The following is a 14,254-nucleotide window of genomic DNA, read 5'->3' on the forward strand; positions in this document are numbered from 1 at the left end:
TTATTTAAATATAGCATGATTATTGTTTTTCAAAGATTTCCGACCTTTCCCCGAGTCGAGATCAACATCAACTAGTGTGGGCGGCGTGTGGACGGACGCTGAATCGTTAGAACCGCAAAGAACACTTGACAGCTTGAATTCATCTTTTTGGTACTTTTATAAATATACTATTTCTATAAATAGCATTTTTTTATTATCCCCGCGACGATTGTGGGTTCGATCCCGACTCCAGGAAGTGAAATATTTATTTACGTCCATATTTTCATTTCTTCGCTCTGGTGTCGAGGCAAAGTGCGGCGTTGAATTCTGCCACTCAGCACGCAGGTCTCCGGAATTCGGCAGAAAGTGGGGAACACAGTGTCTTTACGCTAGGCTCCCTACCCTGCTGTATGCAGGATACAGCGTGAAGCTGAAATAAATAATTAACAATTCTCGAATTTGCAGTAAAATAAAGGAGCTGAGATATAAATGAGTGCCAAGTTCTATAGATAATCCTGGAATTTATTTATAAATATATAAATTTACAGCCGAGGCTTTGCTTTTAAAATAGATTAGAATTAAAAATAGTTTTGAGCATTTTATTTAAAAAATCTATCAATGAAACAATTTTTATCCAATATTAAATCTTAAGTTACAGTTCCACGTCCCCTTGCAGAGCCTTGACTGCGCCAGCACCTAAAGATCGCGATAATGACTTCTTTGCAGAGTCCGTGGTAAGTTTTTCTAATAAATTTTACAATAATTAAAGAAAAAATGCGATCTCATCTTAATTAAAAATTATAAACTCTTGAAAAGGAGTTGAGGAATTCACAATACCTAACCAAATTATTTTAAATCTGCCACTGCATAATTCTCAACTGTTTAAGATTGGGTTCGAACCCTGGGTCAAGGAAAGCTTTCTAAAGCCCAATCAAAAAGCCTAAGCTTTTGTATTGATTTCGTCTCCTTGTATGGAACAAAATAATGCAATACATTAAAATCTATGTTAAAATGTAAATATATTAAGATATCCATAATATTATCAGTGTGTGCGAACATCGCCTTCGCATTCAGCGCCGTTGAACGTCGCACGTCCATCGTCCCCTGCACCGAGACATAGCGTCGATGATATCGGTACTTACTGAAAATGAGTGTTGTGTTTAGATGTTTTAGATATTTTGTGTTTATTTATTTGTCTATTTGTATATTTGTAAAATATATTCGTAATTAATTTTCGTGTTGGAAAGATTGGTAAGAATACTCAAGCTTTACTTTTATTTTCAAAAAAGTACATTTTATTCTTTACAAGAAAAACCAAAAAAAATAATAAATTGATCCACTATGTATAATGCACTATGAGTCTTGTTTGACTCCTTACATTAGTTAATTCTATAGAATGTAAGAAATTTTTCGTTAAATCCTTTTACTTTTCATAAAAACTGGTCTAGATTTTGGTAATAACTTCTCTCTCAAACTATATATTTAGAGCACAAACATCAAAAACATGAGATTCGAAGATCATTGCCATTTTGCCAATCTTTCTGCAGCGAACAGTTGTAATATGTATTACACTTTTACCGCATGAGTCTAAAGCATGACATACCTACAATAGAAGTCAATAAAGAAACAATATAGTTATAACTGATATTAATAAAAAAATATCGTAAAAAATGTCTAATGATGCTTGTTTGTTAATCATTACATAAAATTCATTGTATTTAAATTACAATAATTACAATATCACAGTACTAACACTCAGAACATTTATTTGTAGTACTTGACTAACGTCAACAGTAAATTTACAGGTGATTAGAGTTTTATTACATTTTTACAGGTCGATTATAAAAATAGCACACAATGTGTAAACTTTAACCATTTAATTAATGTTACATGTATTCATTAAATTCAATTGCTGTATGTTAAATGTTATATAATATTTTCAGAAACAGACACGGAATATCAAGATGCTCACGCAGATGTCAGCCATATCTGTGCCATACCAGAAAACATTGAACCTCCGAAACAAGGGAAAGTTGGACGCTTTCGGGCTCGAATAGCACCTGGACACCACAAATCCTGCTCATCTATGAAACATTCAAAAGACTCCATAAAGGAAAAAGTGTCCAATAGTGTTCAGCCTCATGGTCATCATCATACGAAGAATGTAAACCATCATCAATGTTGTGGTGCCTTCGGAAATCCCCACGTAAGACACAAGTCAAGTTCAAGCTGTCATTTAATATAACTTATATTTGGAAATTACTATGACGTGTTAATCTTAATTAAGCTAGACATTGGTGTTATTAGTGAACGTACACGCTTACTAAACCAAAAAAGAAATTACATATACCGTTTAAGAAGAACTTGTAGTCGTAGTAAGTACTAAGTACATTTGTTCTATGGTTATTTTTACTTAAAAATATTTTTTTACTATTTCTTATTTGACTAAACATTGACAATGAAAGCTTGAGGTTAGATGTAGGTAACGTTCAAAACGTAATGTATGTTTTGTTTCGCATATATTAGACAATTTTATAAATTCAAACAATAAATAATAGTAGATATTAAATATTATTGCGGGTCTTATAATATAAGTATGCAATAGAATTTCATAAATAAACGCATATCTTATTGAATTTCCTATTTTAATTATATTATGTGAGGAGTTGCGGACTAAGGTTTATCTTTTCTCCAGAATGAAATTTTACTTTTATTTAATAGGTATGTAAATTATTTATTTCGTATAAAAATATCTGGCGTATAAAAATATATAAGATGAAATTAATATTATTTGTATGATATATAGTAGTGGCCAAATCCAATCCTATATGTTGGTAAAATGTTTTTTAAATTCGTTCCCATTTTTTTCATAAATTTCCAAAGCCTTCTTTGTATTTTTTTTAATAAAACCACCATGCGCTTAAACGTTTGATGTTTCGATGTTTGTTAAATATCATTGTCTTTGGCCTAAGAGGCTATTGTTATAAATGTGAAAATTTTAGCATCTAAGTCGTAGGCACAATATTTTTGTACAAAATTAAATGTGTTGGCTTATTTAATTACACACGTATAATGTGTAAATAAATACATACTTGTCTTCAAATATTGAAATATATATTATTTTTGATATTAAGCTCATTCAGTGAAAGTATTATAATTTTTGCTGTGTTTTTTAATTCTAGTAAATATTAATTTCAATTTTGTATACAGATTTATAAAAAAATAAAACAAAAACAATAAATATAGCTATAATTCATTTATAAAAAAAATATAATAGTCGTAAATATTACTTAAAAATGTGATTTATTACAAGTAAAACTAGTCGTCACAAAGATTTTTATATTTTTTTAATATGATTTTTTTTATAACATATCGTACGAAAAATTATGTATTAAAAAGATTTTTTATAAGTCATTTTAAATTTCATGTTTTCTTAAATAAATAAATTATCTGTCAATATGTATACGTTCCGATATTTTTCCTTTAACAATATTTATTGTAAAAAAATATTAATTAGTATAATTAATTTAAGAGGAGCTTTACAATTTGACAATAGATAAGTAGCTGACATAAATCTATATAATATATTTATTATATCGTGAAAACTGTGTAACAGTAATGGTTATATTTATTAAATAAATTTTGATATTTAATTATACTGTCTAACTCTAACTTAATATACCTTAAGTTAATTATTATTATGTCTAAACTAATTGTTAATTAAAGCAATTAGCTAACAAAATATTTTAAAATAATATTAAAGAAATAATTTTTAATGAACTTGATTGATACGCTGCCATGCACCCAATTCCGACGGCGGCCTGTCGCCATAAACTTTTGACATGACTATGTTTAAAAAAATATATATTATATATTAATAAAATCTCTTATATATTATATTATAATATATTTTAGAAATTAGCATATCTTTCTCGTACTCGAGTAATTCAAGTTATATATTTGTAAGCACTTCGAAGTATACTTTTAGATGTACTTAAGTATAATTGTTTGGTATTCATTCAACTTGTGAGTTAAAATCACCGCGTAAATAAATGTTGTGAGTCAATTATGAATTCTAGTCGTTTCGAGATTACCTAATTAATACAATTTTGTAGACATTGTACTTAATTATCTATATATTTGTTTTTATTGTTAATACATTAATTTAAATGGATTGTGCTGGAATATTTTAATTTATTATTTATTTAATATATCCGTATTTTATACAATTACCGATACAATAAAAAAAAACTAACAAATATGAGTAACTAATATTATAATGCGCAATCCATTTAAATAATTCCAACGTTAATACATTCTGTTATTTTTTGTTAAATATAATTTTGAAGCGAAAGTGTAAAAATCTCCATAAACGTTTTTTATTAAGCTCTCTTATATACAATTCGCTTATGATGTGGAAAATTTAGTTTTATGTTGTCCTCACTATTGTGAAAATAAAAAGCGATGTAAATATGACTAAATTATTTTATTTATTCTATGAAAAAAAACAGATAAATACGCAACTTTTCGTTTAATTATTTTTGATAAGTATTGGTCTGATAAAGAAGTAATAAACAAGTTAACCTTAAGTGAAGCTAAACTAAAGCTTACTTACTTACATATTAACTTACAGTTGCTTACGATAATTAAATTTGTTTAAAGCTAATCCTCTAGAAATTACTCGAAACTTAGTTCACTACCCTTTAAATTCTCTTCAGCCCAATTATCAAAACGTCGCGACATATCGTCCGTCATAAAGTTCTTCCAGTCACCTATTTCACCTTTTCTTATAAATCTGAGTGGAGTTTGCTCTAAATAGTTTTTTCCGAAAGATTTTTCCAGAACTGCTTCCAAGTTGACGGCCCTATTGTTTTTCATGTTTTGGAACGACAGATGATCGCATAACTTGTAAACCTCCTCATCGCTGATATCTTTATTCAGGAATTTGGCCGTTTTACGAACGACTCCCGCTAAATCACGTTTCATTTCCTCGAATTTTATGAAGAGGATGTTGGGGTCGTTGCGTCTCTTCCAAAAACCTAAAAATATTTTTTATCCTCAAAAAACTTTACAGTAATATATTATCTTGTCCATCATACTAATACGTTGGGTAAAATTCATGTCAAGATTTAGTATAATTTGGCTATAGCAGGTATAACAATAAAGTTACGCGTGCAAAGCCGCGGGTGAGCGCTAGTACACTATAATCTTACCTAGTATATGATTCCAAACTGGGCCAAACGGAGCCCTGTCCCGTACGAAGATGTCAAAGAAATCTTCAAAAGTGCCTTTGAGTCCGTGCACCAGCGTGCAATAGTGATAGTAAGATACCACCATGTCTTTGGGATTGCGGGAAGTGTATATGACCTGGTAAATATGACATCAAATGAAAATAGTAAAATAATTTCTCTTAGTTAGAAGGGAATCAATCGTCATTTTTGCCTTATGCACCGGAAACATTGAAGTTCGAACGTTGAACTTCTACCATTACCGATAATATATAATTTTATATTAAATTATTAAAAAACATAAAGATATCATTATAATATAGGGCAAACCATATTTTTTATTTCTTTTACCTTAGGTTTTACAGATCCGTCTTCATTCAATATATCAATAGGCAGCAAGTCCCAAGGCAGGTGGCTGCGAATATAACGCGGATGAGGCAAACGATGTTTCACCAGATCCACTGAAGTACCTCGCACTGATTCATCATGCCATTCCGCGTGACCATCTACCATTATACATGATAGCTCTACCAAAGGGCACCGAATCTAAGGACATATATATTTTTTAGCTTCCCGCTGTATCAGAAAAAACAGAGGGAACCTAGTTTGTTAAATCACTTCGTTTCCCACTTTCCATAAATTTTTTGAGACATTGCGTGTTTAGTGGCGGGACTTAACGCCGTGCTTTGTCTGTTGTGTAACCTACAGGTTACTCATTGCTCATATGCAATACATAGTTTATAACAGGATAAATAACTAATGATAATTATGTTTTTATAGAATTTCATTGGCCATGCTTCATTTAACTGTAATTTTTTTATTCGCAAGTCAAATCGATTTTACCTCACGCACCCATTTCCTTCTTTAATATTTCCTAGCGAGTAAATCGATACAAAATATTAACATAATCTTATTAAAACGATATGTTACTTAGGATTTATTCGATTAAATACAAAGGCAAAGTGAATTTTGAATATACTTTTGAACTGGATAACATTAATGATCTAATATATTTATTATAAGATACTTTTTTGTTAAAACACTTTAGCATTATAATAACTTATATATTTTTTATTTTGTAAAATTAGTTTTTTCCACTTCCGTAAAAATTTTGTCAAACCCTTCTTCCAATAAATGCAGTGTAGATTTGGCTGGGCGTTCTGTGTCAGTCACACAGTAATTAATGTTACAATATATCGAAATATTATAAAAAGTTTTTGCTATTGACATATTTATATATTCGTATGAAGGGTTTCATGTAAAGTTTCCTTATAATAAAATAATATAAAAGACCTGTATATATAAATTTTTAAAATTACTCTTAAGTTATTTTACAAACCTGCTGTAAGGACTTTGCACCTTCATAGTCCAAGTCGTGTCCAATAAGCCAAACCATTTCCTGTGCCCAAGTTGATCCTAAACAATACATAAATTTCTTATTAATGACATAATACATCAAATACGTACAATCCACGTCGGGTAAGCTGAGCTTTGCATTTATGTGAGTGACCAAAAGTAGAGCCAGGAAAAAAAATAAAAAAATATATATTACCTATTTATTTTAAACCAACATAATATATTAGACTTTATTTCTTTAATTTAGAGTTCAAAAATAATATCTCGCAAATAATTTCAAAGTACCTACTATAACACGTTTTCATCATTTTTAAAGTCTCATTCCACACAAATAGAGGATAAGTATAAGCTCGTACATAAATTTACTATTAGTTTTATTCCCAAATTCTACTACAAAAATATAACGTATGACTATGATTGTGGATTTTCGTCAACTGTTTAAAACGCATCGACTTTTTTTTTATGTTATAGGTTTTATATATTATGACTTACCAGTTCTAGGATATGAGCACATCCACACATCCTCCTCCAAAACCTCCATATCCAGAATGTCTTGACCAATATTCATATAATCTGCTGGTAAAATAACACGGCCGGGATTAATTTCGACCATACAATCCTCTTTTTCAAACATTCGATCCAATTTGGCCCTCGTCTCCTCATCTAACTTCGAAAATGTCAAATTCGGTTTCGTCCTCATTGTTATGGTAGATGTTAAAAAATGGAATCTTTAACGCATTTATTGAGTTAATATAAAAATATTTTATTTATTTGAATGTTTGTTTTTTAGCGGAAAACACGTCTTATTTGTGGCAGCTAGAAAATTGCAATGGTCGCGTGCATAGTGTTACGCATCGTGTTCCTCAATTCTCTCCGAACAGGAGTGTTCACTTTCCTATTTTCTAGGAGCTATAAACAATCATAGCTATTAATTATATTTATAATATATTATGTTGTTATTACTTGTACGATGAACTTTTTTCCTCTGTACACCTGTTACCTGTAATAAATGAAAAAAATTAGGTATAAATTAAATGCTACAAAATCATTTTTTTTAAATAATATATAATTTCTAAATTAAAATAAATATAAACGATTAGGTACTAAGATAAATTTATATCATAATTTATTGTAATACTCGTATTAAAACAAAATAAATTTTACAATTTAAGCCACCTGTATAAAGTGCATAAATGCTTCCGCGACTGCTTCCTGACCAACAAGTACCTTCGTTGCGAGTGCAATACCCTGTTACGCACTTAGTTTATATCTTTCTGTATAGGTATGCATTATTATGTTTACTATTTTATTTTTCCTATTATCTACGATCAATAGATGTCCCATCAGTCAGAAGTGATTAGTGCTGAACTGGCACGCTCGGGACGCCATAAATAAAGAACAACAACAACAACAAATTACAGAAATCAATGGTTTAAAAAAAAATCACAAATTATTACAAACTAGTTAATAACTAGCCTCAGCTTCGTACTGTATCCCGCATACAGCAGGGTAGGCAGAAGAAAATCTAAAAACTAGATTTGTGATTAAATCCCAAAAAATAAAAGCCTAAGAAGGGCAAAATTTGGTATTAAACCCGCTAGTTCAAATGAGGGATGAGATGAAGGGGCTCTGGCTAAGCTAAGCCTGAATTTCAGGAAGAGCTCAAGATCTTCAATTTTTGGACGGAACCGGTGGGCGAGCCCGATTTGCGCTTGTCTAGTTTTTTTATATTCAATTCTCCATTTGTTATAAAAAGGACAACGTTAAGTTCCGCCACTTACTTGATTTCAGATGGAACGCAGAAAAAGAAGAACGGAGTGTCTTAACAATATGGCCTCTCTAAATATTTTATTTATTTTCTTAACAAAAAATACCTAACAATTCATTCTAGACTTGGGAATTTCTCTATATTGTAATCTAATAAAAAATGACACCCTTGTGAATTGTAATAAAAAAATATTTATAAGTTCATATGATTTCAGTATAATAATAGTCAATAATCTATATAATAATAAAGTATAAATAGGTTGCATAACAAAAAACGCAGGCTACATCGCTAGCTCTGATACATAACGCCATTTGCGGGCTGAGGAATAAGTATGGCGATGAGAAAACGCTATTGCGTATTTTCAACTTACGTAACCATTTCTAAATTATCCTTTTAAATGTTTATGAGTAAAGAAGTTAAAAATTGTAATAAATATTTCGACTATATACATTGATTATACTTTATTTATGAAGTTATAAGGGTGTTTAACCTTAATTGTTTCGCGCCATCGATTCCTTCCCAGTCGGCATTCGGGAGCCGACCCGTATATTTACTTCCGCCGTCCGCGTCTAACCCTCCAAAACGTCAGCGAGACCACAACAAATAATATTAATGAATTAAACATGTCCAAAATGGCAAATGTGAACTCCAGTTTGGCATACGAAATATTGCTTTATCTAAATTCATTTTATTTAGGAATGTTTTTCGTATGTGAAGTCGCTATGGGGATATTAAAAGCGATAAATGTCTCGTATCCAGAAAACGCTTTACTAACCGAAGCGGGGATATTTTCTGCATTGTGTTTAGTTGAAATTATTCGCATTTTTCTTGGACGACGAGGAAATTTAGCTAGTAAGAGTAAGTAATCAATGAAATTATAATTTATTTATTGTGTATATTCTGTGTGTACTTATATAAACAGTATAAAATTATTATTAAAATCCTTAAATAAAACTTACTTGCTTACCTTTTAAATAAAATATTATAATTAAACTGTAATTTAATACATACCCAATTTCATTTGTTTTACAGAAATCCCAGTGTTTTTCTCAGTAATACTAACCATACCCTGTGCGGTGGGTGTCTGCTATTTCCTTATTTACCAAACATACATTTTAAGACTAGAATACATTTGGTGTGCTGTGATGTTGATGTTCCATGCTTTAGAACTAACATTTGCTATTTTATTCATCTTTACCGTTTGTAAAAACCAACAATATGAATAGAACAGGTTTAAAAGTACCTCCTTGCCAAACAAATATTAATTGTCATATTTCTGTTTATATACAAAATGTTACAAACATAATTGTAAAATCAGAAACTGGGGAGAGTACTTTTATAATAGACTGTTGTAAATAATTCTTAGGATGAGCATTTGATACTGCAATGCTTATAGTGCTTGCTTGCTATTATAAAATAAGATAGTCTTTTTCGACAACTGTTAAATGTACTGTATCCTATTTTAATTAAAATATATTGTTGGATTAAGTAACTTAATGTAGTATGAATTAACCGCCATGTACATATTTTAGTATAAGAATGTTGATATACGTCCTAAACAATACAAGTCCATGTTATGTAATACATTCCTAATGTATCAATCAGTATTAAAAGAAATAAAACTGTTTATGTTTGTATTCAATTGTTTATTCTATTTCTACAAAGCTTATAATCTAATTATTCTTCTTTTGGTGGTGTTATATGTTCTGGTAGTTTTTGGCATTCCACTTTAGTGACTTTCAATGCACAACCTTCTGGTAGATTCCTTTCAATATATTCCAAGAATGTATCACATGTAGAACCTGTGAGTCTTTGTAAATGTATAAATCTGAAATAAGTTCTAATTTCATATTGAACTCTATGTTTCTTGTAAATATGAACACATCTTAGTAATGTATGCCTCTCCTTTTCTGCTTTTCTTAAGGCCCAGCTGTAAATAATACAATTGGCTTAGTAAGATCATTGTTTGTTACTCATACATTTTATATTATACTAGAAACCTGATGTTCCTAACATTTCTCAACAGTCCATGGTCACAGATATAGCGCTCTTTACATATAGGCCTGTGACCACAAGTTGCTTTTTGCATTTGAATTACTTAATTGTATTATGTATTTTATAAATTGTGATAAATTTAATTAAAATAATGTTCTAACAATAGGTTGTTACTGTCTACTCTGATGTTACCTTTTGGTGACTTCAATACCCAAATGAGACGCTGCTGCAATGCAAAACCAAGAATAACTTAATAATACAGCAGGATCAATGCCGCGCATTTCAAGCTCAACTCTTTTATATAATTTATCTAATTCTATTGATGAGGGAACTTGTTCAATTTGTTTTATCGGCGTAATAGTTGCAGTAGAAGCCAAGGGTCTGATCAAAGTTTGAGTGCTAATTACATTTCTTATAATAGGTGAACGCCACAAATTCTGCAACAATTAATTATTTAATCAGTAATTTTCAATTGTTATAGCAATATTTGTTCGTACAAAAATATTATAAAAATACTAACCTTAATTACGTTCATCTTGTAATATAATTTAGTAGTAGTAGTTTAGTATATCAATACTTAAAACACCAATGATTTTATAATAAATTTATAATGTTTAATTGATTTAAATAATGTTTGTTATTTTTTTAGCAAAAATAACCTCCTTCGGCTCGCAATAAGTGAGCCTTCATTTTGACATTTTGAGTATAGAATACAGATTATATTTTTAAATTTCAATACTACCGTGGAAAATATTTCAGTTGAGTTACTATAAGTGGAACTTAATACTGTGTAATAGATAATATATTACAAAAAAAACATTTTCAAGTTTGACTATTTATTTGTTAGACATAGCACTAGTTTTGTTAAACTTAAATTTAACTTCCTATTGGTGCTAGAAATTCATTAAGTCATTTGCTGAAGGATGCTGTCATGTGTCAAATGTCATAAATTAAAATTGTTTATTATTATATTTTCCTATAAAGTATACGTTTTACAGGCCTATATTTAACTGAATTATTTATGAATTAAAAGTGAATATTCACATATAAGTTTTAAAATGGTAGGACACCTTATGTTATTAAAAATATTACACTGCAAATTACACAAACGTCGAAAACGATTAAACAATGAAAAAAAAGATTCGCCGTGTTTACCTGAACCTGAAACATCAACGGTTAAAAAAGAAACAAACGAAATTGATGATCATCAACAAACATGTAGGGTATGTTTAAAAGAAGGTGACATTCCTATTTTCGGTAATGAAGTATCAGAAGATATTTCAGAAACACTTATATCCTTCACTGCCATCGACATTAGCCCCTACGATAACAATCCAAAATTTCTCTGCCGGTCTTGTTACGCTCTTCTACAAGGTGCTATTTTACTAAGAAAAACTGCACAACAATCCAATATATTGCTACAGCAACCTCACCAAAATATATCAGATAATGAAAATAATTTAGATGCAACAGATAATTTTGATACATATAATATTGAAACATTTAAAGAACAAAATGACTACCATTGTAAGAAATGTGCATTAAGTTTCGAAACATTTAATGAGTACACTGATCATAGACTTTCAGAGGAACATGAGAATATGAGACAGACTTGTCCAATTTGTAATAAATCCTACGCTACACTTTATTTTAAGAGACATTTAGCTTTACACAAAGTAGATACCTCATACATGTGTGATATATGTGGAAAAAAGTTTATAGTGCAAGGGCAATTTGCCAGACACAGGATGACTCACTTTTACAATTTACCTTTCAAATGTTCTGTTTGCCCATATAGAGGTAGATTTAAAGAGTCACTCAAAATGCATATGCGTTCACACACCGGTGAGAAACCATACCAATGTAGTCAATGTCCAGGAAAATTTGTAAATAAAAGCAATTTAAACAAACATCTGTTAACTCATAAAGGAGATCATGATTTTAAATGTGAGTCCTGTGGTCGAGGGTTTTATACTAAAAGAGACTTGGATTTACATTTTAAAGTGGACCATACAGGCATTAAAGACCATATATGCAGTGAATGTGGCAAAGCATTTGGTTACAGGAAGCAGATGATGAAACATCAACTTAAAGTTCACAAAAGGGAGAAATTAAAGAGTGGTAGAATGCCCTTGTATTTACAATTAGAATGCAAGAAACAACTAGCAATTGAACCAGAATAGAATAATCTTAAATTTAAAGAGGTTCAACTTACAATGTTAAATTGGGACAGAAAGCAGTGAACAGAGTGTTTGACACTTCATATGCAAAATAAAATGTAGAGTTAAAAAATTAAAAATAACATGAATTTATATAGGCATATTTAATAAACAGTATTTAAAGTTTTTGTATAGCTGCTTTTCAAAAATTAAAGTTTTATATTATTTTTTATTGTAGTTTAATTTGTCTATAAATTAAATGACTCTGTACAATTTACAATTTCCTTTTGATATTATAAAATTTTTTGCAACTAGCTTTTACCTGTAGATTTGCTATGAAAAAAGCTAACCAAGTCTAACTGAAGCTGTTTGTTTCTCTACAAAAAGTAATTACATATTGTGCTTTTTATTAGGCCCATTATGCTGAAACAGTGGCGTAGCTAGGGGGGTGCGAGCGGTGCGGCCGCACCGGGCATCAAAAGAAAAGGGGCATCAAAGTCGACGATCACTTTGTTTTTTTTTTAGAGCTCATCAACAGGAAAGGGGCATCAAGTCCCCTAAGCCGCACCGGGCAACAAATATCCTAGCTACGCCACTGTGCTGAAAAACTTTAATTAAAGCAATGTTTCCATTTGTTGTATAGTTTAGCCAAGCTTTTAACGTTCGTCCTCAGATACTCCATATCTTTAAATTTTGTATGTCAAAAGAACAGTTCTACCCACAGGGGTAGGACTAGGACTGCAGATCTTCGATGTTCCTACATTTGATAGTTTTCCCTTTATGTGGGCAGTAAACCTTACCCCTGTACTAAATTTCAGCTCTGTAGATCTATGGGAAGTACTAGTTCTATCTTGATGATCAGTATGTGAATCTGAGTTGAAATAGTAAAACTTTGCTTTCGCACTTCTTCAGAAATATATGACCTACAAGTTTGAAATTTGAGGATCTGGTGTCTGCTTATTACTAGAAGACGATAATTTAAAACCTCTAAATCCTTCCAAACCTCCTGAATTCATAATTTAAAATACGTCAAAATTTGTGTAGCGCTTGTCTTGGTGCTAAGCAAAGCAGAATAATTGATTTAAAGCATGTAGAAAGCATAATTCAAAATTCTTATGAAAACCTTTTTGATATAGTCCATTTATTTCTATCCAACTAAAAAAAAAACTAACTGACAACTTACTTATTTAAATAATAACCATCACATTGGGTTATGTCAATGCGACAATAATTTAAAATGGCAAACGAGGCTGAGGAGACCGTACGCAAGCTTTCCTTACACAAAGGAGTAGTTGGTGTTATAGTTGTGAACGGTGAAGGAATCCCAATAAAAACAACTTTAGATAACCATATCTCAGTACAATATGCAGGTTTAATGGGTGCTTTAGTGGACAAAGCCAAAGCTGTAGTACGAGATCTAGATCCGTCGAACGATTTAACATTTTTACGTATAAGAAGCAAAAAAAGTGAAATTATGGTGGCACCTGATAAGGATTTTATTTTGATTGTGGTACAGAGTCCTACTGACTGATTTTTATTTTATTTTCGTGTGCATATATTTTGGTATTTAGGCATTATTGTATATGAGTGTTAATGGCTTATATAAAACAAGTGAATGTATATTTTTAATATTTTTTTATCTTAAAGGACAGAAAACATGAATTACGTAATTATTTTACTCCCTCATTGGGCTTGTTAATATACAAAATAATTCAATAAATGGAATAATCAATTGTCTTTTTTATTCAAAATGTTCAATAGCCTAATTT

The 14,254-nt window shown here is 30.4% G+C and overlaps 6 protein-coding genes across 8 annotated transcripts in view; 4 read left to right on the top strand and 2 right to left on the bottom strand.

Moving 5' to 3' along the window:
- The window catches only part of Gyc88E (Guanylyl cyclase at 88E), a 50,277-nt gene extending 46,940 nt beyond the window's left edge, over window positions 1–3,337 (top strand). The window contains exons 13-16 of one of the 3 annotated variants that reach the window (XM_085203399.1): window positions 36–150; window positions 632–713; window positions 1,026–1,113; window positions 1,923–3,337. In XM_085203399.1, coding sequence (XP_085059525.1) covers window positions 36–150; window positions 632–713; window positions 1,026–1,113; window positions 1,923–2,224 — 587 coding nt within the window. In that variant the 3' untranslated portion in view covers window positions 2,225–3,337. Of the gene's footprint in view, window positions 1–35; window positions 151–631; window positions 714–1,025; window positions 1,114–1,922 lie in introns of those variants that run through there. The other 2 variants (XR_014879112.1, XM_085203400.1) reach the window with 2 other exon arrangements.
- Window positions 3,338–4,446: 1,109 nt separating this feature from the next.
- On the bottom strand, window positions 4,447–7,395 carry St2 (Sulfotransferase 2). Its single transcript, XM_085203404.1, has 5 exons — window positions 7,056–7,395; window positions 6,547–6,623; window positions 5,559–5,753; window positions 5,193–5,346; window positions 4,447–5,018 (listed from the first exon to the last, which is right to left on the bottom strand). The coding sequence occupies exons 1-5, from the start codon at window positions 7,261–7,263 to the stop codon at window positions 4,657–4,659; spliced, it is 996 nt and encodes a 331-aa protein (XP_085059530.1). The 5' UTR covers window positions 7,264–7,395; the 3' UTR covers window positions 4,447–4,656.
- A 1,238-nt stretch (window positions 7,396–8,633) lies between these two features.
- On the top strand, window positions 8,634–9,982 carry LOC146528386 (transmembrane protein 216-like). Its single transcript, XM_085203407.1, has 2 exons — window positions 8,634–9,189; window positions 9,364–9,982. The coding sequence occupies exons 1-2, from the start codon at window positions 8,955–8,957 to the stop codon at window positions 9,555–9,557; spliced, it is 429 nt and encodes a 142-aa protein (XP_085059533.1). The 5' UTR covers window positions 8,634–8,954; the 3' UTR covers window positions 9,558–9,982.
- Window positions 9,957–11,035, bottom strand: mRpS10 (mitochondrial ribosomal protein S10). The gene is made up of 3 exons (XM_085203406.1): window positions 10,847–11,035; window positions 10,519–10,763; window positions 9,957–10,261 (listed from the first exon to the last, which is right to left on the bottom strand). Exons 1-3 carry the CDS (start codon window positions 10,859–10,861, stop codon window positions 10,009–10,011), a joined length of 513 nt encoding a protein of 170 aa, XP_085059532.1. The 5' UTR covers window positions 10,862–11,035; the 3' UTR covers window positions 9,957–10,008.
- Window positions 11,036–11,220: 185 nt separating this feature from the next.
- LOC146528388 (uncharacterized) lies at window positions 11,221–12,715 on the top strand. Its single transcript, XM_085203403.1, has one exon. The coding sequence runs from the start codon at window positions 11,385–11,387 to the stop codon at window positions 12,507–12,509; it is 1,125 nt and encodes a 374-aa protein (XP_085059529.1). The 5' UTR covers window positions 11,221–11,384; the 3' UTR covers window positions 12,510–12,715.
- A 140-nt stretch (window positions 12,716–12,855) lies between these two features.
- Window positions 12,856–14,217, top strand: robl (dynein light chain roadblock). Its single transcript, XM_085203408.1, has one exon. It carries the CDS (start codon window positions 13,723–13,725, stop codon window positions 14,014–14,016), a length of 294 nt encoding a protein of 97 aa, XP_085059534.1. The 5' UTR covers window positions 12,856–13,722; the 3' UTR covers window positions 14,017–14,217.
- Window positions 14,218–14,254: the final 37 nt, after the last annotated feature.

This window comes from Heliconius melpomene, chromosome 19 (assembly GCF_056956725.1).
Source record: "Heliconius melpomene rosina isolate 202511_hmr_F chromosome 19, ASM5695672v1, whole genome shotgun sequence".
NCBI classification, from domain to species: domain Eukaryota; kingdom Metazoa; phylum Arthropoda; class Insecta; order Lepidoptera; family Nymphalidae; genus Heliconius; species Heliconius melpomene.

Bases quoted from the DNA above. Each gene is read 5' to 3' on its own strand.
- LOC146528388 (XM_085203403.1), top strand. From the start codon at position 11,385: ATGGTAGGACACCTTATGTTATTAAAAATATTACACTGCAAATTACAC.
- St2 (XM_085203404.1), bottom strand. From the start codon at position 7,263: ATGAGGACGAAACCGAATTTGACATTTTCGAAGTTAGATGAGGAGACG. The intron at 5,347-5,558 runs GTAAAAGAAATA...CATATTTACCAG, and splicing joins ACGGATCTGTAAAACCTAAG to GTCATATACACTTCCCGCAA. The intron at 5,019-5,192 runs GTAAGATTATAG...AAATATTTTTAG, and splicing joins AGTTTGGAATCATATACTAG to GTTTTTGGAAGAGACGCAAC.
- LOC146528386 (XM_085203407.1), top strand. From the start codon at position 8,955: ATGTCCAAAATGGCAAATGTGAACTCCAGTTTGGCATACGAAATATTG. The intron at 9,190-9,363 runs GTAAGTAATCAA...TTTGTTTTACAG, and splicing joins AGGAAATTTAGCTAGTAAGA to AAATCCCAGTGTTTTTCTCA.
- mRpS10 (XM_085203406.1), bottom strand. The intron at 10,262-10,518 runs GTAACATCAGAG...TATTATTTACAG, and splicing joins GGTATTGAAGTCACCAAAAG to CTGGGCCTTAAGAAAAGCAG.
- robl (XM_085203408.1), top strand. From the start codon at position 13,723: ATGGCAAACGAGGCTGAGGAGACCGTACGCAAGCTTTCCTTACACAAA.